The following is a 22,237-nucleotide window of genomic DNA, read 5'->3' on the forward strand; positions in this document are numbered from 1 at the left end:
CTCAAGTCTCATGCTGGTGGCTGTAAGATTTGGAGGGAGAACCTTCTACATGGGTGTTGCCTCTGCCTACATTCCTTTCAATGCCCTTTTATTCTTGAGTACAATTCTGCTCATCCATCTCCTACCTGTTTTAAACTCTTTCCTTTGAGATCCTTTGTTTTGCTAACAATCTATTTGCAAATTTGTTTGTTACTTTGCTATTACTCTTCAGTACATTACAATACTGCAATTAGGACTGAAGATGTTTCACATACTATAGTGCAAAATAATGGTCAAAAGAGCTGTGCACATCATTGTCTGGCATGTGTGGATTTTCCTGTAGGTTTTTAAAAATAGGTACAACAGTTTTTCTTATTTCCTTTTTCCTAAAATTTGTTTACCACCCCACATTACAGAACATTACCATAAACTACCTATGGGATGTTAACTGGTAAACAGAAGAGAGCCAATGAAAACTTTACCAAATTCAATTAGCAAGTTATAACATGTAAATAATTAAGAAACCTATGCAGAAATTCTGTAACAAGATCTAGAGAAGTAAAGTACCTGTAGTAAGTAAGAGTGAACAACATGTCAAGGAAAAAAGTCACTTCAGAAAAGCAGGGAGAGGGAGATTAGGGATTTATCTTCACAGTAATGCCAGAAGATTAGTTGAAAAGATAAAAGAATTAGCTTTCAATGTGAACCACATGATGATAAGGTATGCATTATATTGGACATGGTAAGGACATGAATGCAGCTGGATAAATGATCTGAAGGTGTTTAAAACAGCTTAGAGTAAAAAGAGAATAATATTGTGATAAAGCCTAAACCATGAATAGGGAGGGTAATTATTGCATTGTAACTCTCAGGAGCCACTGAAAGTCTTATTTGCAGAACTACAGGAAAAAGGCATAGGAATCTTTACCTCCAGGGCAAGCCAAAAAGCATTATAAATTAAAGCCCTTTTCTCAGCAATACAGAGACACACTCAGCAAAAAGAAATAGTTTATATATATATATATAAAAACAATTGTTAATGAAGAACTGTTTACACCAGTGCTGAAATTCTTCAAAATGGAGAGTGAGAGGGGAGACCAGGGAGATGGAGGAACTGGTTTCGCAGTTGGGACAATTATGGCTCAACATCCCTCAAAGGCAGACCTGAAAATATTTCTGAATTTTTCAGATTTTAAAAGCATAAACACTTTTCTCTACACAAAAGACAACATTTCACTATTGCTGCTGGTAGAAAAAGCATGCTCATATATTAGAGTACCTGTAACTTGAATATATAATATACAGCAGAAGCATAAATACCAAAGACCACAGAGGTCTGTGCTATTAAAACATAATTTAGGAAGGTATGTCACGTAGTCTTACAGCAGCAGCATGACAGAAAATCTACCATTGAGACAATCATTTCATTTTAAATCCTGTCTCAGTAGCAACTGTCCGAGAAAATCACTTGCTTGGTTTCAACACCAAGTGAAAGTTGGATTTAGAAAGATTAAAGGCCAGACGTCTTTGGTTCTATTTTACAGAAACTCTGCTTGAAACTGTTCTGCTAAATATAAAGCTGTCCAGGTATGCTTGAAAAACATATCATTTACAAGTTCAAAAATATGTTTGGGGCAACGAATTTATTTAAAAGGAACTAAAAAAATCATGTAATTCATCCCCATCTTTTATACTTGGGCCATGCACTTAACATTTAAGATGTACATACAAATAGCAGTAAGGAAAATGACACTGGGTCGGGCTACATGCTTTCTTTGGTTGTCATTAACAGACCATACCCAGATCCATTATCTGAAAATTCCCCAGCGAAGAATTTGCACTTTATATTCAGACAGAAACTTTAGAGTGTGATATTTATTTTTTCCCATCTGGAAAGCTATTTTGGAACGCAGGAACATCAGAGCTACTTTTATATATATTTTCTTTTTTTTTTTTAATTTTCTTCTTTATTTATTTTTAAATGGATCTTTCCTCTCAGTAGTTAAAGGTCTATCTACCAGCTGCTGTTATCTTGCGTAAAAAGTACGTTGTGTTCTGCTCTTCTTGGCACTGCCTATTCAAGCATGCTGGCCAAAGTACTGGAAGCAGAGTCAAAAATTCCATTCACCTCTTGCCCAGCAGATGCTTTTCTGCCTGTATTGTGACCTGTGACATGACTGTTGCAGTAAACAAAGGGGTGTGAGGTTGTTAAAACATACCCTGAAAGCTGCATAGCTAGATTTTAGGCTGTGTATCTCATACATTCCAATTCCAGCAACTATTGTTCCAGCAGGGGCAAGTAACTATGCTGATATTTATTATTTACAGTGTGCCATAAATGTACTATATATGATACTTGATGCATTACTACTGTTAAAAAGCAACAACATTTTTCATGATGCAGCACAAGAAAGGATATGAAAGGTCTTCTATAATTAGACTTTTAACAGTGTTTGAGTGGCAAACAATGAAAGGGAAATAGAAAGCAGTAGGGTGTAACAGAGACCATCCACTGACTGTACATTTATCCAAAAACTTAACTGTGAGCACAAGCAGAAATACAATGTTTGAAGCAATACTGCAAGCATAACTACAGTGAGATGTGCAAGCTGTTTTCAAAAAGGACAAGTTTGCATTTTGACTCATTTTAGAAGAAGGGTGTGTGAAAATCAGTTTGATTTCTAGGGATTAGTGCCAGCTTTCCTATGGAAAGAATCAGGCTTGTATTCTACCTGCTGAGGAGTGTTTATCTCCCCATTTGCACATATCCTGAGTATCTGTATCATGAAACACGCCCAGCAGCTTGGCTGATGCTGCACAACATCTGAAGAACAAAGACTGTACAATGGCCACACAGTCACATCACTAACACAGAGGAGTCCCGACCGTGGCTGCTGCTTGGAAGAGGCCTGAGACCGACTGACTGGAAGAGAACACAGCAACCTTGGAGCAATGTGTGCTGCTTTTATACCCCATTTTCTCCCAGCATCTCAGTCTCTCAGTTTCATGAATTCTAAAATTCTTTTTTTTTCTTGTATTAAGGAAACTGTGCAGTCAAGTGTACAGTAGTTTCAGTTACTGCTTCAATCTAATCAGGTGAAATGCATAACTCTTGGATTTATATTATTTGACAGTAGCAATGTCCAAAATTACATTTCAGTAAATTTCATTTCACAAAAACTTTACTGTGGAAAGAAAATATCAATTCAACTTAAACCAACTTTTCTCTTAGTTCAATGTTTGTATGGAAAAATAATTAAGCAGTCCACTTAGAAAGGCATAATCTGTTCATGAGCATGCAGGTATCAGTTTTATCTTATGAGAATTTTTCCATGTTCCAGTTGCTTCATTCCTTATTACATGCTGCAAAAGGCAGTAATAATTTTTATAGCCAAATATCTCTTCATAAGATACCAGGTGGCTTTCAATATTTACTATTTAAGTCATGCATGAAATTTAAACATTACAAAAAATGACTTACCCGTTGACACTCCTGAAATATGCACATTTTCAGAATGTTCTGCAAGAGCACCATTTCCTAAAATTAAACATAATGAATAAGCTAATTTCCAAGATAAAATTTGTAGAAATTCTTCAGATACCTTTTTACAGAACAGAACGAACAAAAATGAAGTTATTTTAATTAATATTAAACATTAAAGGTCTTACATTAATTTATGATAAAACTTAAAAGAGAAAACGTAGAGAAAAGTTACTATACAATAAAGAAACCTCAAGTATTGCTAGTTTACTAGGAACAATTAAATATACTAGAAATTTAAGGAACAAGAGACTTGACAGTGGTAGAGTTTTGTGAAACTATGCCTTTTAGATAGTAGACTTGTATGATTCTGCATCAAATGCTATTATATTTTCATGAAGGATTTATTTCAATGCATCTTCCTCATCTTCTCCTGGATCAAGATTTGCAAGTTAATGCTACGCAAATACAGACATCCAGGGGACTACTACAACCATCTATTTCACAACGAATTGCAGAAAGACAGCTCAAACACAGCAGGGAACTAGTGACCTTCACCAGTTAACTCCCGTGAGTGTTCAGTAAAACTACAGACACTCTCGAAGATTAACAACAAGACCCATGTGGTCATCAAGAGTTACAGACAGAATATCCCTCCGATTCCAATACTTTGTACTTCTCCAGAGTAAAACCAGCCTGCTAAAGCAAATACCTTTGCTGATAGGAGGTAGCCCTGGTACGTGCGACAGATCAAGTTGTATTTGTGCACATTTCTCTCACTGAACAGATTTCTCCTCTCCTTTATTCACCACCCTTTCTTTTAACCTTTACAATAAATTTTTAATAAAGTCTTTCAGGCATTTCAGGAGCAGAGAGCCACTTTGATAAATAAGCTCCTCCTCTGAATATAGGCAGTGAATCTAAAATATAAAATACATCACTAAGCAAATCTTAAAGCCACAACTCTTAATCCCTCAAAGTTTTGTAATATTGAAGATTTGCCATGTCACACAGATTTTCATGCACGTGAAATCAGTTGTTGCACCAGCATTGCAATGTAAGTGTGGTATGTCTGGGCGACAAAAACCTTAAGTACACAAAGAAAACACAAATTCCTTTTATACCAATTTAAAGACTGTTATGAGTTGACCTAGAACATAATACACCTAAGCAACCACAGCTCAGTGCTCCTCCACCGCAGTGGTTAAAATTAAAATGTTTCAGAAATTGCTCCCAGGGTTGACACCAAATGCACAAAGACATAATTTTTTATTTCTTAAAGACACCATACAGTTAAAAACCTGATGATCAGAATTTGTAGAAATACAGCAAGTGTAATTTATTTATTTTTTAAAAAACTAAATTCCTTGGCTCCCAAAAGTTACATGTTTCCCACCCCTTTTTCAATGTACAAATTTCACTGCAGATATTTACTTTTCAGGTTGCTTTGTCTCAATTTTTTTTAAAAAAATCCAAACTGTAACAACTCTCCTCAATGTTCAAAAGCCTGAAGTATTTTAAAACGAGAACTATTTCAAATACTGTATTAGTGAGCAACTATTTTCCAATTAAATTATTTTCTAAGTAAAATATACTTCTAAGTTTTAAAAACCTGTTCTCCAAATAATCCCTCCATTTTGCATATCACTGACATGCCAAGGAGTGCTGTCACTCTGATTTCGTGCCTACAGTAAACTCAGCTCCCAATTTACAAAATAAGCATCTTTGCTGCAAAGTGATTTTAATTGTAACTGATTCCATAGAAACACATTTCTGATTGTTTTCTATTATTTCCATCAGCATAAAAAAACATTAACAGATTTCAAGACCTTTTGTTTTAACCTAAAAATAGTTTACTGATATTTCATCTTTCAAATACATTAGGGACTGTTAACCTTTTTTTTATTTGCAAAAAGAGGTACTTGCATGTTTAAGTATATCTATAGTTGTTCTTGAACATTGAAAATTAACAGCATGACAAAAAAGAAGGAACTCACAAACATTTAGAAATATGAAAAAAAACCCAAAACCTCAAGTAACTATGCTGAAGACAGTCAATACCTGGACACTCCACTGATGCTCCCAGAATCTGAATTCCTGACAAGCTCCCTATGCATAACAACCAGGAAAACAAAAACCTCAGAATACTAATGAAATTAGTTCTGATAAAAATATAGTAAGAAAACATGAAAAATACTGACATAACAATGAAGTGATGGAAATCAAAGTAAAGGAGAGAGAGAGAGAGAGAGAGAGAGAGAAACTATAAATCAGTAATAATGAGAAGCATACTAAAAAGGGAACTCACATCTAAATCTGGTACACACTGACCCAGAATTAGTGGGTTAAGAAAACTTAAGCAAATAATCAAATATAGAGTACTTGATTATTTTCCATCTAAATATGCTTTACAATCTAGCAATTAATCTCTTGAGATAAACTGATGTCACATTTACTGTCAACCTAACTTCAGTGATTAGTCAGAAGCAGCACTAACATGTCATGATGAAGCCTGATTTCTGATCCAATACTGTACTATCAAAATAAGGTGGGTTTTTTTCCAAAATTCTTTCCTTCCCAATAATCTTCCATTACATGAAAAATTAATCTGAGAAATCTGTCAGATTATTACTTCCTTTTTTTATTGGAAACTGTCACTGAAACAGAGTGTGTTCAGATGCCATTTAAGTGTTACTAACTGCTGACAGACACTTTTAGGAATTTTTTAGGCAATGATCCTTATATGATCTCTACAATTATGTCACATATAAAGTGAGACTACTAGAATATCAATATAGCAGATAACAGATCAGTAATTTCCATTAAGATATGGGAACATAATTATCTTTGAAATTCCTGTTAGTCTATTTAACACAGCAGAGGATGAGTATGCAAAAAAAATTTCTTAGGTCACCAGCAACGTTTAAAGAAATATTTGCTATTGATTTCCATTTCAACACAGTGCTGGAAGACACACAGAGAAGCTCCTGCCTTCCATTCAGCCTGTGAGAAATCAAGGTTGTTTTTCTAAAACCAACATCTTCATTCCTTTTTTTCTGCTGACTTCTTAGAAGAGACCACTTGTGTAGCCAGGACTACACCCATCTTCTTCACATCCTTTTATAAATATTTAGCAGAAATAGGCCACTTATTTTAAGTTGTATTAAACCAAGAAATGTTTGTCAACTTTACCGCTGCAGCTTAAGATATGGTCAGCAACTGCATGTAAGTTAAATTCAAATGGAAAAGCTCAAGATAAAAACAAGTACTTAATATGCTTTTTCTAAAGAACAAAAAAACCCCCAAAGAATATTTCCTAAATAGAATACAAGATATATTAAACTACTAGTAATCTATAGATTAAACAAAAGCATGGAAAGTACTTTTAATGGATTTCTATTGATGTGCACATGAGTTTGTTGCCACCACTCATAGTAATACCCCTAAAGGTTCCTTGACTGCAATATAAAAAAACCCAGCCAACTGGTTACTAAAAGAGTTAAGACTCTTGATAGAGTGTTTTACAGCATAGAATGACCTTCCAATTTCTGCCTTTCTGTCTTTGATAACTTTAACAATCTCTCAAATGGTCAAAGAATGGTTCTGGTCAAAGTTGTTCGTTGATTCTGACAGATGCATCTGTAAAATTTTATTTTACCTTCACAGCACAAAGCTAGTCCTTTTGACCTTCATCAGTTTTTTCTATTCCACTCAAATCCCCTGGGTTGCAATGCCACCTCACCTTACGATCAGGCAGAAACAGACAAGTAGTTCCACAGACACTTGAATTAATTCCTTTTGATTCATGCCTCACAACTGGCTGACTACAGAAGAAAACAAGACAACACTAGGTTTGCCTTCAGGTTTTCCAGCAGTTGGGGCATTTCTCCTCTGCAACTCTCTATGAAACAATGATAAATTCCCCACACCCCACCCTGAAAAGCGAGACACCCTCACATCATCATTCCCAGCAACCTGGTCCAAAGTCCTACACAGAGTCTGCAGAGGCAAACAGAATTACACAGAAGGTAAAACCCATAGCCTTGGAAGGTATTTGACTCAGTAACTACTTCTGAGTTTCATCACAGGCAGGAAATTAAACACAGGCCAGGGGAGTGGGGCTGGCCACGACGAAAAATGTGGCACCAGCAAACACTCCAAACAGCAGAGTAAAACACCTAGAAAACATGACATATTTGGAAAAAGTGGCCACCAGGTTCTATGTATTTGAAACCCAGCCAGCAGCAGTGATGCTCAGCCTCAGTGTAGAGGCTACTATAATGCAGTTGCCTTCATTTTAGGATGTGATCCCCTACATCTGTCCTTCCCCACAGCTTATACACCACAGCTCTCTCAAAAATGGAATGAGTATCAGACTCAAAGGATTATCTGCATATAACTTTGGAGCACCAAACTATGCCTACAGTCCTGACACAAGCTTCTCCTTTGAGCTTTACTCAAATTCATGCGGTTTTCAAAAAGGCAAACAGACCCCCAGGCTCCCATAATGAAGTGTCCCTCTTAGTCAAAATATTCAGATTAAGAAAGGCAAATTCTGCACTCCAGATATATATATGAACTTGAATGCTTCAGACAAAGAACAAGTTTACCTAAATACTGATATCTGAGATAGCAAATAATAACTCTCAAATGAAGCCTCATTTAGATTTTGACTTGACTAAAATTAGTAATACTAATTTAGTACAGAGAAGTGATGAATATTGCAAAAGTACACACGAAAATGTGGTACATGCAACTTTGTCCACTGTGATTGTAAAATCAAATTTTATAACTTCGGTTTGACAAAACATCATATATCTTGGGACTAAGATAAATCCAGATTGTGTTTTACAGAAAAATTAATTTAAGTGTTAAAATGAAAAATTAAAAGAAAAAATTCACAGTGGCAAAGGCCAATTTAAGTTACCTTTATTTCTGCTGTTGCACCAAGTAGTTACTGTCCACAAAAAAAATCCCAAAACAAACCAACATGCACACCTATCTCCATTGAAGCTAAATTCTTCTTTATCAAGATTAAGCCTCTGCCATTATCTTTAACAGCTAAATTACAATCCCCCTACAAATGGAACTGTATAAATTGAAGAACTGCTCTAACTGAATGGCTGTGAAGAGAGAGTTTTTTCTACACTACCTTGAGTTAAAAGGTACTGTGGTGCATAATGAATGCTACATAAGCAGACTGGACAGGATATTTTTCTTGCACCACAATTATCAGGGACAAGAGATCAACAACACTTCCTGTATATAATGTGTTTCTAAACACCCTTTATCGCGGTACGTGTTCAACTTGCTTTACTTTAGACAATGTATTTCATGACCAAACTTCCTTTCTTCATCCTACTCCCAAAATTCCTTTGCACTCTGTACCTTATGAAGGGTAAACTTAACTTGTTTACTCTGCCTCTTGTCAGCTGAAGTTACTTTGTAATAATCTTCACCAAATTTTGCTTCTAACTGACCAAATGTGGATGATGACACCAAAAAAAGGTTACTATATGCTTTCATGAACAATTTGGTGCTGCCTTCCATATTCCCTCACTAAAAATTGATGGCCTAGTTCAAAAATAACAACAATATCCTTCTTCATCTACAGAAATGGCAGCTGGAAAGATACATGATGCCTCTGCAACATTCCAGGCTTTTTGGGAATGACTTCTTTTGTTACCACATTTTGTCACAGTCCCAGCCCACTTCCTGCAAACACCTAAGCACAGCTGTGCAGAAACAAGCTCCCCCTGAAGATGCCACTTTGTCACACTGAACCAGTCTGTGGGAGAAAAGTGGGCTACTGCCCACCCATCATACCTACCTTCAATTCATAGTTGTGATGTTACATGTAGCTCAGAGCAGGGCATGCAGAAGACCAACAGAAAAACAAGTACTACCACCGTCCTTCAGATAAACTAAATGATCTTTAAAGGTTCCCCCCTTCTATGGCAAACCATTCTATGGCAAAAACATTTATTCGGTGTGTAACCAAAAATACTGTATTGAATTTACATGTAGGTCACATGCAGTTAATGAGCTAAAAAAATTAGGTAGGAGCCTCGTCAGATTTTTTGGCTCATCAATTACAACTTCATCTCCTGAACACTTATATTTGTTAAACTACTATACATTTAGAATTAAATGCATTAGCTGCAGGAATTTAATGCTGTAACAACTGCACAGCTACACATCCATAGGTACATGGCCACACTGCAGCCAAGCTCTCCTGTTCTGCAGGAGCAGTATACTGAGAGTATGCGACTGAGAAAAACCACTGTCTGTAATCTCAGATGAACGTGAGGTTACAAAAGGGACTAGACTTGTTTTTTCCTCCTTTATAACCCAGAAGACTCTCAGAGAATATGGTTTCTCCTGTACTTTCTTTTCCATCTGTGCAACATGTTCTCCAACCACTGCTAAACCGTATGACAGAAATTCAAATTTTACCCTCCTCAGAAGACAGGAAGAGCTGCAGGTGCACTTCAAATTACAAGAGAAAAGGAACTGAAAGTGGAGCAAACAGTGGAGAAAAAAACCAAACCAACCGCAGTCTAATCATTTGAAACTTACCCTCCCAGAACAGCCTGTGAAATAAAGAGAATTATTGCTACAGGGAATGCTTCAAATTAAGGTGCAGCAGAGCTGCACACAGTCTACTGAAGCCAGGCAATCATTTGCTACATCTCTATATCCAGTAAAAAGGAAAAGCAGCAATATCATTCCCAGATTTCTACCAGTCACAGCCTTTACAAGTACCATCATTTTATTATTTTCTGCCTTCTGATGGCTTAGTTTGCAATCATTACATCCCTTCAATTAGAGATATGCACAAAATAAACTTAGTTTATGCACCAATACATATTTAGATCAAGTTCTCAGGATAAGATTCACAATTCACAGGAATCTCATATTTTCCTGTCTTTTTTTATATAGTGTATTGCACTTTGACCACAAGTTTTTGTCCAATATGCAACTACTGCTACTTCCTTGACAAAAGGCCACACATAATTTGTGCAAAAGACAATTAAAAAAGCACCATGAGAAAGGACAGTACTGACTTTTAGGTATTAACTGATCAATAATCTCCAGTTTAGCTGCAAAATCTTCCCAAGAGTTATTGACAAATTTTATATTATTTATTTTTAAATCAACAGTTTGGCCTTACTAGTTAAGTGCAGCTTTTTTTTTTTCTTTCCCTTATTTCCTTAGAGTTAGGTACTGGAGTCATAGGAATTTCAGGTGCTCACTTGTAAATCATCATTACATTGTACAGCAAGATGCAAATTCTCATTTACATAATAGATGGATTAAATAATCATTTCTTTTAACACAAAGAATACACAGAAACATTGAGAGAAAGCCTTACTGCTGTGCAGACATCAATCAGAATTCTCTACTAAAGGCAAGCAGAGCAACATAGTGACAAGATTTATTCCAAATCCCTAACAGAAGAACATATGTTACAAAAAAAATACAGTAAATATATTTAAAATTTCAAACAGTGAAAGCAAGTGTTCACAGGAAATGAGAAAGTGCCGTATACTCCAATACTACAATGGCATCATTAATTTCTTTAATTAAGAAAAGAATAAAAATGACTAACAGATGAAACTATACTGAAATAGTGGCTTATTTAAATGTTTAATGATACAAAAGCAAGTAATAACCACAAAATTTAACTGTAAAGGCAGATAAAGCACAGAACTTGTTTACAATACCCAATGCTGTTATTTTATGTGGTACCATTTTTATTTTGGGCCAACTGTGATGTAGCTTTATTTAGTAAACTAAGACAAGAACTAGAGAATCAATTCTGCAATGGAATAATTTTATGTAGGTTTTAGATTTTTATTTTTACCTTTTACGACAACCAGTACCTACCATTTTGTGCTCAGACAATTATTTCTTGGGTATAAAATAATGGGTATGATACTGCTAAAAGTCTGCACTGTATACTTAAAACATGTTGTCCAGCACTGTTTTCTTTAAATCACTCTCTCGTTCTTATAGAGTCCTTTCCTCCTCACGTAGGGACTTTAAATGACATGCAGCTGTATGACACTTTCGAAAAACAGGTCTTTATTCAGTCTTGCTGAATAAAACAGTCATGAAACTTCCAAATCTGCATGCGCTGTATAGAATCTAAACTCAAAGTTAATCACTACTTGAATGAACAACACACTTTCACATTATTAAAAATAGAAATAGGGCCACAAAGATGATCAGAAGGCTGAAACACCTGCTCTATGAGGAAAGGCTGAGAGAGCTGGGGTTATTCAGCCTAGAGAAGGGAAAGGTCTGGTGTGACCTTATTGCAGCCTTTCAGTGCCTAAAGGGGTTTAGATAAGAGAGCTGGAGAGGGACTTGTGACAAAGGCCTGGAGTGACAGGACAAGGGGTAATAGCTTTAAACCAAGAGAGCAGGTTTAATTTGGATATCAGGAGGAAACTCTTTACTGTGAGGAACAAGCTTCATAGAGAAGTTGTGGATGCCACATCCCTGGAAATGTTCGAGGTCAGGTTGGATGGGGCTTGGAACAACTTAGTCTAGTGGAAGGTTCCCTGCCCATGTCAGGAGGGTTGGAATTATATGATTTTTCAGGTCCTTTCCAACGCAAACCATTCTATGATTTTATAATCCTGGTAACACTGAATTAAAAATCCCCAAAGAAAAATATCCTACTACTCTTACATTGTTTAGTATTGTAACATTACCCCCACACCAAAAAAGTCTGCATTCTTTCTTCAAAAATTGACTATTAAAATGAATACTCTAAAAAAATCTAAGTTCACTCCATCAGTGAATGCTTTGAATTTGAATATTCAGTGATCAGGTCATTACAGATCTATTAGCTTCTCTAACAAAACATAATACATCCTTTACTCCTGATAACTTTATGGTGTTAACTTAGCACTTGTCCACATTAGTCATTTACTTTGGGTAAGGGGCATGCTTTCTGAATCTCCTGATGCTCTCCACTTCTGTGCTTTGGTTCACATTACACTGTGGCCTTGAAACCATCAAACTGGATTTCTTTTAGATGATATGCTCCTACTTGTAATGGGTACTCAGTTTTTTTGGCCACACGAGAGCTAGTCCAAGGAAAACCCCTTAGAAACATACACAGCACAAACATACATCTTCAGGGTGACTTGTTTTGCACAATCTGCTCCTGCCAGGCTGTTGGACGTGCCAACGCAGACACCCCAAGCATGCTCTCTGCTCCCCACAGCTCCAGTGCTGCCAGGAGGCTCAACCTCAGGCGTAAGCTCAGCCTCCACAGTCACTCGGTGTGAGCAAGACCAGCTCTCATTCTGGATTCATTAAGCACTGCACATGCTCCTCACTAATACTACACCAATGGTGAACGCTGTCACAACACACATAAGAAAATTTCCAAAATTCCCTATCACCTGAGATGTTAGCATGATGCAAATTTGGCACAGATGCTGCTGGCCAGATGATGCTGAACTATTGAAACAGAGCCCACAGCACCATCGGGACACATCAAGCAAACATCTGGAAGATGGTGCAGTCTACAACTGAGTCACATTCCTACTCTGTAGCTGTGGCTTCCCGGTCACTTTCCACTCTTCCTTGTCCCTGGAGAATGCTGTCATTAAAATACACAATTTTAAAGTAATAACTAAACTAATTTGACTTCAGAAAAGGATTTTTGTGTGAAAGTAAAAACAATTAAAGCTCTTCAGTTGTAGTTTTAAAAGGCGGGGACAGGAAAGAACCTGACATTAGTTTTTATTCTCAATCAAAAATTCCACAAACTATTTATAGACAGTTCTAATATACTTGGCAGCAAGCAGTGGAAATTGGAAATCGAGCAGAGACACTGGCTCAGCTTCAACAAGACGCCTGAATTTAAGCACATAAGTAGTTCTATTCATGTCAAATCCTACACTTCTGCCTAGCCAGGTACAAAGGAGGTTACCTTACTGACCATTGCCTGCAAGTTGTACATGTTCTCAGGTGGTAATCTAATAGAGCATTTCAGAATAGACAGAGTAGAAAAACCCAGATTACTAAACTAAATTAGACAGTTCAAACAGTAAATACAGTCTCCTAAATTACAGCAAAATCTCAGGTAACTAAAAAAAAAAAAAAAAAAAAAAAAGATTAAGGGAAATGAGAAGAAAAATAAGTAGATCAGAAACTAGTGGGGGAAGCCATAGAGACTATACTGCCTATCCATCTTTAAATGTGCTATGTCCTTAATAAGGCTTAGGTGCCTATTCTTAACTGATTAGACTCTATCATTAATTCAAATCTAACAATTTGCCCTCCTATGTGGAAACTTCCACTGCTATATAACTTGAAAACCCCTAAGTTTCTAGTTATTTTAAACAGCTGTGTTTAAAATATTAAAGCTCAATACATTTAACAAAAGACTGTTACAAGCATTTGTACAGGGTTCAGCTGCAGTAACTATTCTTTTCTTCTGAAATTCCATTTCGGAATTTCAAACTACGTCACATTTCAGAAGTGCTAGACTAGGGGAAAATTTCCATGTGTGGGCTGCACCGTGCTTATACAGTAGGGGGAAGAGCATTGCAGATTTGATTAATACTCTTCATGCTTTGTACTTTTACCTACCAGTTTCTTTAAATCACTGTTGAGTTAAAAAACTGGTTTTGATTTTGCTCCATGTAGGTTTAAATTAATCTTAATTCCTTATAATTATAGGAACAAATGTCATTTCACAACAGTCTACACAGAGCTGGTATATTATATTAAAAAAATAAAATCAAACCCCCTAACATCTACAAACAACCAGAAGATTTCATGCCTCTATCACAAGTTAGATGGTAACAGCAGAGCTTCAGGTCATATATTTTTAAAACATAATACTGCTGGTTATCCTATCTAGTGATTTGATTCCACACCATCTTGAAAAAGTGCTAACAGAAAAAACAAAATCATTATTAATAAATAATAACTGCAACCATCATGAATCTATTATAAGCTTGCAGAAATGAAAATATTATCTGCTCTTACCCCATGAATCCCCACCAGGAGCCCTAAAAACATCCAAACTTCTAGTTCCTGATGACAGTATGACTCAGACTTACAACTGACTTTTTTTCCAAAAAAGACTGTAGTAGTGTAGGAGTACTTGATAGTTGAGGGAGAATCACGAGGGTTTTTGAAAAGAAGAAAAACATTGCTCCATTGCTGCACCTTTATTATTGAAACTACATCTCATGTGACCAACAACTCAAAACAGAAGACAAAAACAGTAGTCATGTTAGAAAGAAATAAAGAAGAAAAAAAAATGCCTAAGATACGTCCAGAGAATGGTTTCAAAATGCAGGAAGCTCATTGGATTAATAAAATAAAGTTACAAAATCTATTTAAGTCTTTATTCAGCAGAAGGGCCAAGATGTTACAGTCCAGACAGGGATCAGGGAAGGAGTTTCATACTTCTGATTAAACTAGGGGATTGAGAAATCAAGCCATAATTTCCAGATCTGCTATAGTCTTTCTGGAACATTGGCCTGAGCAAACCAGGCAATACTGGAGTCAACAGAATATACCTGCTGAGCTTCAACTCCACCTTTATGAAGGTAACAACAATAAATCAGAATTAACTGCAACCCATCCCAGCTGCATTCACTGTAGTGACATAACTAAATTGAATGCAAGCAGTTTACTGGGAAAGGCAGTGAATCAACAGTATATTTACAGCACATTTTGCACATACATCAAATATAAAAATCATAAAAGCACTGTATGTTTATTGCATCTAGGAAAAATATTCCCATTTGAAAGATAAAACTGTGTCTTCTTTCCTTCTTGCCACTTATTACTAGAAATAAAACTTTGATTCTGACAACTTTTTATACTCCTTAAGGTGTTTTGCTTTCTTTCTGATAGAATTAAAAAGCACTGTAGAGTTCCCAAGAAAGCTTGTTTTCTTTAATGCACAAAAAAAGTTCACAGAAACCACAGACCTTGCAAAGACTTATGCAGACTTGTTTATGCAAAGTCTGGCAACTGGAGTTTTTAGACCCTATGCACCTTCTGACACCGAAACTGAACTTACAGAAAATGTCATGGTGACTGCCCAGCTAACTTACAGTTATGCAAGACATAGTCTGAGTCTCTTATTTATGCTCTACTGAACTAATGTGTAAAAGTAACCTTGCATAGGGTAACTCGGCACACCATCATTCACAAGGACTGGAATAACACACTGAAAGGCACTGCCAAAGGAGGGGAGAGCAATGCACTTTTTTTGTCTGTCCCTTCAACATCTGTAAAACAATGCTTTTTGTTAATCTCACACAAACAACCTTGTGCTAAATAATTTCATTATTTATTATTAATTACTTGATCAAGTTATAACAGACAGAAGCGGAGACATCACTGAGTTTCAAGGGAGTCAAAACGTGTAGATGCTTCCATTCTCACTACTAAAAAGACATTGAATTGTCACAGTTTTTGGCCTACTGTTATTTGTCAGCTTGAAATTTTCAATTGCTATGATAGTAAAGGCTATTAATCAGCTACACAAATTTTCTAGACTTGCCTAAACTATGCTGTTTATTAAATATCCTCAGGACTTAGGAAGAATAAGAGACGAACTTGCTATAACTTGCTGGTCATAATGTATTGCATTCCTCAAAATGCACTGCCAATCGCTATTAGTCGAAAAAGACAGACATTAAAAGAAGACAGATTGCCTGCAAGATTTGAAATTGATTTTACTCAGATTAATAACTTCTTTAAATAAGACGTAGATCATAAAATTGCTAAAGCATACTCCTGCTTTGAACATGTGTACACACATACCTGCATGGCTACACTCAGCACCCATGAATTCTGTGAGTGACAGCCTTGATACTTTTATGTTCTTTTGTTCAAATAGATTTGTTTCATCAAAGCAAACAAATGAGAAGGGAAATATTCAATAAAATTTATAATTTAGTGAAACTTATTTTCTCTCCCGTGTTTTATGCAAGACCTATGTACACTTTGAGAAAACTCTGCTACAGCTACTGCATTGTTTTGAGTCATTGATGCTAGACAGGAAATTTCAGAGAGCCTCATAGATATTTTAAAGAAGTATAGAAGTCTATATGTGTTTATATAATTTAAAAAACAATAGACAAACAGGTGCATATTTTTAAGACCCAAACCCTCTCCCTCTCTTTGGAAAGGTCTTTTTTTTCCTTCCATGTTATCTGCTGTCAATCTTGTGATTCCTGTCTCACAAAAATAATGTACCTCATGTTAGCATGAGTATACCTGTTTTATTTCAAACATTATGCAGTGTCTTGGAAATAAATTTTCAAAATAAAGTTGTGAAAAATTTGGTCTTCTTTACTTGGCTCATGACACTCAAAATACTACTGCATTGACTTTTTATTTTTTCATAACAGCTCAAACTAAGCTTTTCTCATGATTATAGCTGTATTGTATCAGGAATTGTACAAACAAAAAAACCAACTCTTATTCCTACTCACTACTTTGTAAAAACTGTATATGATACTTTTTATCAGCTACAGGACCATAAAAAAACCCCCACGATACATAAACCAACTGGAAATCCCAGCCCACCACGTGCCAAAACATAATCAACTGGCAGTGCTTTATATGAACCACAGCAGAGTCAGAAAGCAAATATGATGGCTTTGTGTTTCCCATGGACAGAACTACCCAGGTGGCAGGAAGCACAAAAGAAAGAAAGGCTAAACTGGAGTAACGTTAATAAGTGATAAAGCTATCAGTACTAAAGAAACACTGAAGATCAACAGGATAGTAACATCAAGTGAGACAGAACTTTGACTTACAGCTATCCTATGATAACTCATTGTTCCTCACCTTCCCCCTCTCTCCTCCAAATCATTGAGGACAAAGTTCAAAATTCTGAACACGAAGGGGAAAGGTTTTTCTATTTCCCAAAGTGGGAACTTTGTGAAGCATTTGGAAAAGCCTGAATTACATTGATTGTGTTGGAGATAGTTACAGAGACTGGAAAGCTTATGTGAAATCAGTTTTAATACAGTAATTGCAACATAAAGACAGTTAAGACTGCTGCCATCTTTATATGCACTGGAAACAAGTGCACTTCTGGCAGCCAGAATCCTACTTCCCACAGTACTGCAGCCTCTTGCCATAGGGCTTCCCAGTATTTAGAAAAGATAAACACAATCTTCTATGCTCAGAAACTACAAACATGAGTGTTGGATAGTACTGTGATTCCACAACTGCAAAATACTGCAAAAAAATTAATCCTTTCTGTAGAGCTGAATAAGCATTTGACTTGATAGCCAGTTTAGGCAGCTGCAATTCAGCAGAGTACAGCACAACCTCAAGACAGCCATAGTATATATAACATTGGTCAAACAGAATACAACAAAGTTTGCTTCAAAACACATAACTGTGTAATTTCCCTGCTATCAAACTAAATCCCTGAGACACATAAACTAACCCTGGAAAAACTTTAAATGTGTTAAAGTAGACACACGACTAATTTGCTGTAAGGATTACAGTTTTGGCTTTTTACAAGGCAAGTATTAGTCACAGAAACTAAGGATCACAATTACTTGAAGATGACAGTGTACAAAGGTCATTTGTGTGACCCTAAATACACTCTCTGTGCCTACTCTCAGGAGCCAATAAGAAAAAGTCTCACATTGTATGGACCACAAAATCCCAAGTTTTATTACATTACTGTAGCTCTAAGCATGCAAGAAGAGACATCATGCAATCCTTCAGCTTTATCTCATTCTTTTATGTAACACAAAATTTGATCTACATCCAGCTTTCCTTCTTAAACGTGCACAGATATTCCTGTCTGACCCTCTGTCAACCACATCCATGTAGTCCTGTATAGCAGAACCACCATTTCAATCAAAGTATTTTGCAAGGAATGGGAAATGTCTATAAAATTCATGATATGTGCTTCATTTGTTTACCTCAGGGTCAAATAAACATGAATTTGGTGTCTCATTGCACTCTGAACCTTCATGTTTTTGATGTACTTTCACTGCAATTCAAAAGAGCAAACAGATTTCCAAGTTAGGTAGTTGAAATGGGCAAATTTACAGAGGTGTGAACTGGCCCACTCACTACCCCTTAATGTTACTAACTTAATGAAAAAGCCCTATGGAGATGAATGACAAAGAAATAAGCTTCCTCCTTTTACTGAAACACGGCCATACCTGGAACCATACCCTCTCCCTCAGCCTCAACACAGCCAGCATGAGCCTGCTGATTTCCAACACCCCTGTCCTCAGGCTTACCCACCTGCCAGTCCAACCAGCAGACCTAAGAAAGGAGGTTCACAGACACGTGTTCCACAGACCCTGGGATGTGCACCAAGAAAACACAGAGAGCTTCACACTGCAGTACTTAAAGACCTTACCTAACCACCAGGTCCCCCAGGGAGGGAAAAGCTGATAGCTATTAGTTAATCTGTACACATATACATGTACGTTCACTCCAGGACAGGTTTCCTATGACAAAAGCACAAACAGGAAGAGAGGTTTAAACATAGTTAAGAGGAATGAACACCTTGGACAAGAGAATGTCATCTAACAGGTATTACCAAAATCCTTATCACCATTTACTCTGACATTCATATTTATAATTACCTTCCAGCATGCTATCCCTAAACCTACACCTTATCTCCACTCTTGCCTTGACACAAGCTCTTCTCATCTATGCCTTTCTTGACCAAAAAAAACATTCTCACTGCATATTTACATGAGTCATAAACTTCCTTCCTGAGAATAGTTTTAAACAACTTTTTTTTCTTCACTCCAGCTTCCTAAAAAAACTTATTAAATATATGGGATAACATACAAAAACATGTTTTGACTCTTTCTCTGAGGAAATCCCTGCCAAGAATCATTCAGACAAAAACCAGATGAATGAGGGTCAAGTTACAGAATAACTGCCAACTCCTTTGTCCACCCAATTGGCAACTCCATACTACAAAAGCCACTTCAGTTGTTTAGTTTGAGCCTATTCACTGTTAACTGGAGATGTGACTACCAATTCAAGTCTTGTTTTTCATGGATTACTCAGCATATGAGTAGTTGTGCACAGCTGTATATTCCCCACAACTTCCAAACACTTTGGACTATTTCTACATTTGGCAAAAGAGTAACAGTCCCAGAAATCCAGTTAATAAGAATTTCAAGAAAAAAAAATTCTACTTGTATTCCAACATAAAGGTTTGATTGTAAATTTCTTATTACTAAATGTAAGAGATTCCACGCAGAATACAGTAGTCCATGATAAAAAATGTTCTACCTCTGCTTCCAATAAAAAGGTAGTTTGTCTGAAGGAGGTCTTTAAGTGGCAGCAGTCGATCATCACTAAACCTTTTAAAGCACTCTGCATCCATTCACTTACACAACAGCTGAAATACACAACAGACAGTGTTTCTAAAGAGCAGAAGAGGACTGGCATTTTGGGGATGAGAGGAAATCAGCTGGTAGTAGCATTTGTAAAAACAGACAAGGATAGGAGCTGGAGTTTTAAATAAAGTAGAACAGACACGGTGCTCTGAAAGTAGCCTACTTCCAGTTCCACAACAAAAACTCAGTAACTGCGTATTTCCCAGAAGGGTGCTGTTCGCATTTAAATAATTTAGGACCTCTCTTCATTCTCTATCTTCCCTCCGAGGGTCAGACTAATCTGCCTACACTGAGAATTGAGACTTCTCTGAAGAGCAGTTCAGATCAGTAAGTCACACTCCCGTTGCCTCACTTCCCTTTAATAAGCCTCTTTTCCCACACTGACTCTGCCTTAAATTAAGCCCAACCAAGACTCCCCACTTCACACTCACACAGAAACAGCATAGGATCAGAAATGTGTAGTAACAAACTCTACTCATGCACAACCATGAAACAGCTATTTATTTTCTGTGCTTCAGCTTCTACCCTGCACAGCATACTGTACAGGAATACTGTCAATGTGAGGGTTTATTAATATATCTTAATAATTAAACCTCAGATAAAGAGCTTTTAGGTGACTACACAAAGAATATTTTAAAACAAAAATATTCATTGAAGGTTTGTTTCCAAGCATGTCACATCAGTAGAGCAAAGTGAATTCAGACACAAGTTAGGTTTATAGTGTTCTTTTGGGATAAGCCTATTTTTAACAAGAAAGCTCAGCACCAGCCTGGTACACAAGTGCTCTTTTACAAAGATGTCACATGTGAAGTAACAGCCAGCTAGGGAAAGAAACCCAAACAGCAGCTATTTGTTGGGATGGTCAGATTCAACCTGTACACGACTGGGGAAAAAATGGTTCTTTGAAGAAAGGGAGGAAGAATGCTTTAGAAAAATAGCTAAGTGAAAAATATATTATTTTTTATGTTAATACCATTTACCAAACTTGGCAGGCAGTTGTATTCTTTTGGATGTAGCCTCTTTTCAATAAGCATGAAAAGCATTGTTACACTTGTGCATTGATGAAAGCAGATTACATCCCTTACAATTCCTTACTGGCAACTCTGTCTAATGAATAATAATAAGTCACAATTTAAGGGCATTGGCTTCACTGTGTGTTGGCTATTTGAGAGAGGAATAGGGTATCACTAGAAGAGGCACAGTCCTAGGAAAGAAGTATAATGGAAGTCTGGAATATTTCATGGTACCAGAGTTTTCCATTCCCCATCTTTTATTAATGGTAGATACCTAAATGACTTTTTAAAATTAGGGAGTACTTTCAAGATGATATACAAAACTGAAGAGCAAGGCTTATTTGTGATAAAGAAGCTATTGTGGAGACAATATACTTGCAAATTTTTATTCTGTTTATACTTCACCACTGATTGTTATGCACTTGACTATTTTCTTGCCCTTCCTTTCTGGATCATCTGCAGAAGTACTCAGAGGCTCAGCGCTGACATAACAAGACATACACAGATTCAGTCACTATCAGTGTTGGGGCACAAAAACAATATGATTTCTCAAGAGATCTGTGTATTCATTCTTGAAGTATTTTAGCCAGTTCAGTTCCCAGAGGGCAACTGTTAGGCTTGCTGTGGCTAAAAGCAATAGTACAGGTGGGATTCCTGTCAGACTTTGTCCTCTCAAAGCAAAACAAACTGTAAAGGTGTTGCAAATAAGTGGTTTCTTTTAAAAAAATAATCATAATCATGCTACAACAGGTAATACACTTCACCCTATACTGCTTCAGAAAGGTTCTAAAGCTCAAATAGGTATGGGTGTCTTTTTGAAGAGGAAAACGAGCACATTAGACTTCAATCTACTAATTCAGCTGTAAAATAAAGGGGAAAAAGTACTGATATAGCAGACATTTCACTCTTAAAAGCCAACCTGGTAACAAAATTCAGCACTTGCTCCTACAGCCTTTTTAAAGGGAGGCAGTGAATTTTAAAATAGCAAAAAATGTGACACAGCATGGTGACAAGTACAAGATCAATGTCAGACATAATGCCTACATGTTCGAATTCCTATTTATCTGCTTTTATATAATGAAGTATATCACTAATTTAAGCACAAATCCTTCCTGTTAAAAGAGCAGATTTCCAGATATAAGGAGAAAAGCAGACCCAGGACAATGGAATCCCATAACCTGAAAAATAAATTCTGATTACATGTCTAAATAAATTAAAATCATCAGACACTTCAAAAATACATCAAAGGGCCCCTGGTGGTCTAGTGGTTAGGGTGCTGCACTCTCACCGCTGCGACCCGGGTTCGATTCCCAGTCCCCCCAGGCAGATGGAGCTCGTCAGCCCTGTCAGGCAATCCATCTAAGAGAAGG

At 36.6% G+C, this 22,237-nt stretch overlaps 1 protein-coding gene across 1 annotated transcript in view; it reads right to left on the reverse strand.

Annotated features, from left to right (window-relative positions):
* LRP12 (LDL receptor related protein 12) overlaps window positions 1-22,237 on the reverse strand; it is a 48,807-nt gene that overhangs the window by 16,231 nt on the left and 10,339 nt on the right. The window contains exon 2 of the mRNA XM_017806395.1: window positions 3,461-3,517. Coding sequence (XP_017661884.1) covers window positions 3,461-3,517 — 57 coding nt within the window. The remainder of the gene's footprint in view (window positions 1-3,460; window positions 3,518-22,237) is intronic.

This window comes from Lepidothrix coronata, unplaced genomic scaffold (genome assembly GCF_001604755.1).
Source record: "Lepidothrix coronata isolate B3197 unplaced genomic scaffold, Lepidothrix_coronata-1.0 Scaffold15, whole genome shotgun sequence".
NCBI classification, from domain to species: domain Eukaryota; kingdom Metazoa; phylum Chordata; class Aves; order Passeriformes; family Pipridae; genus Lepidothrix; species Lepidothrix coronata.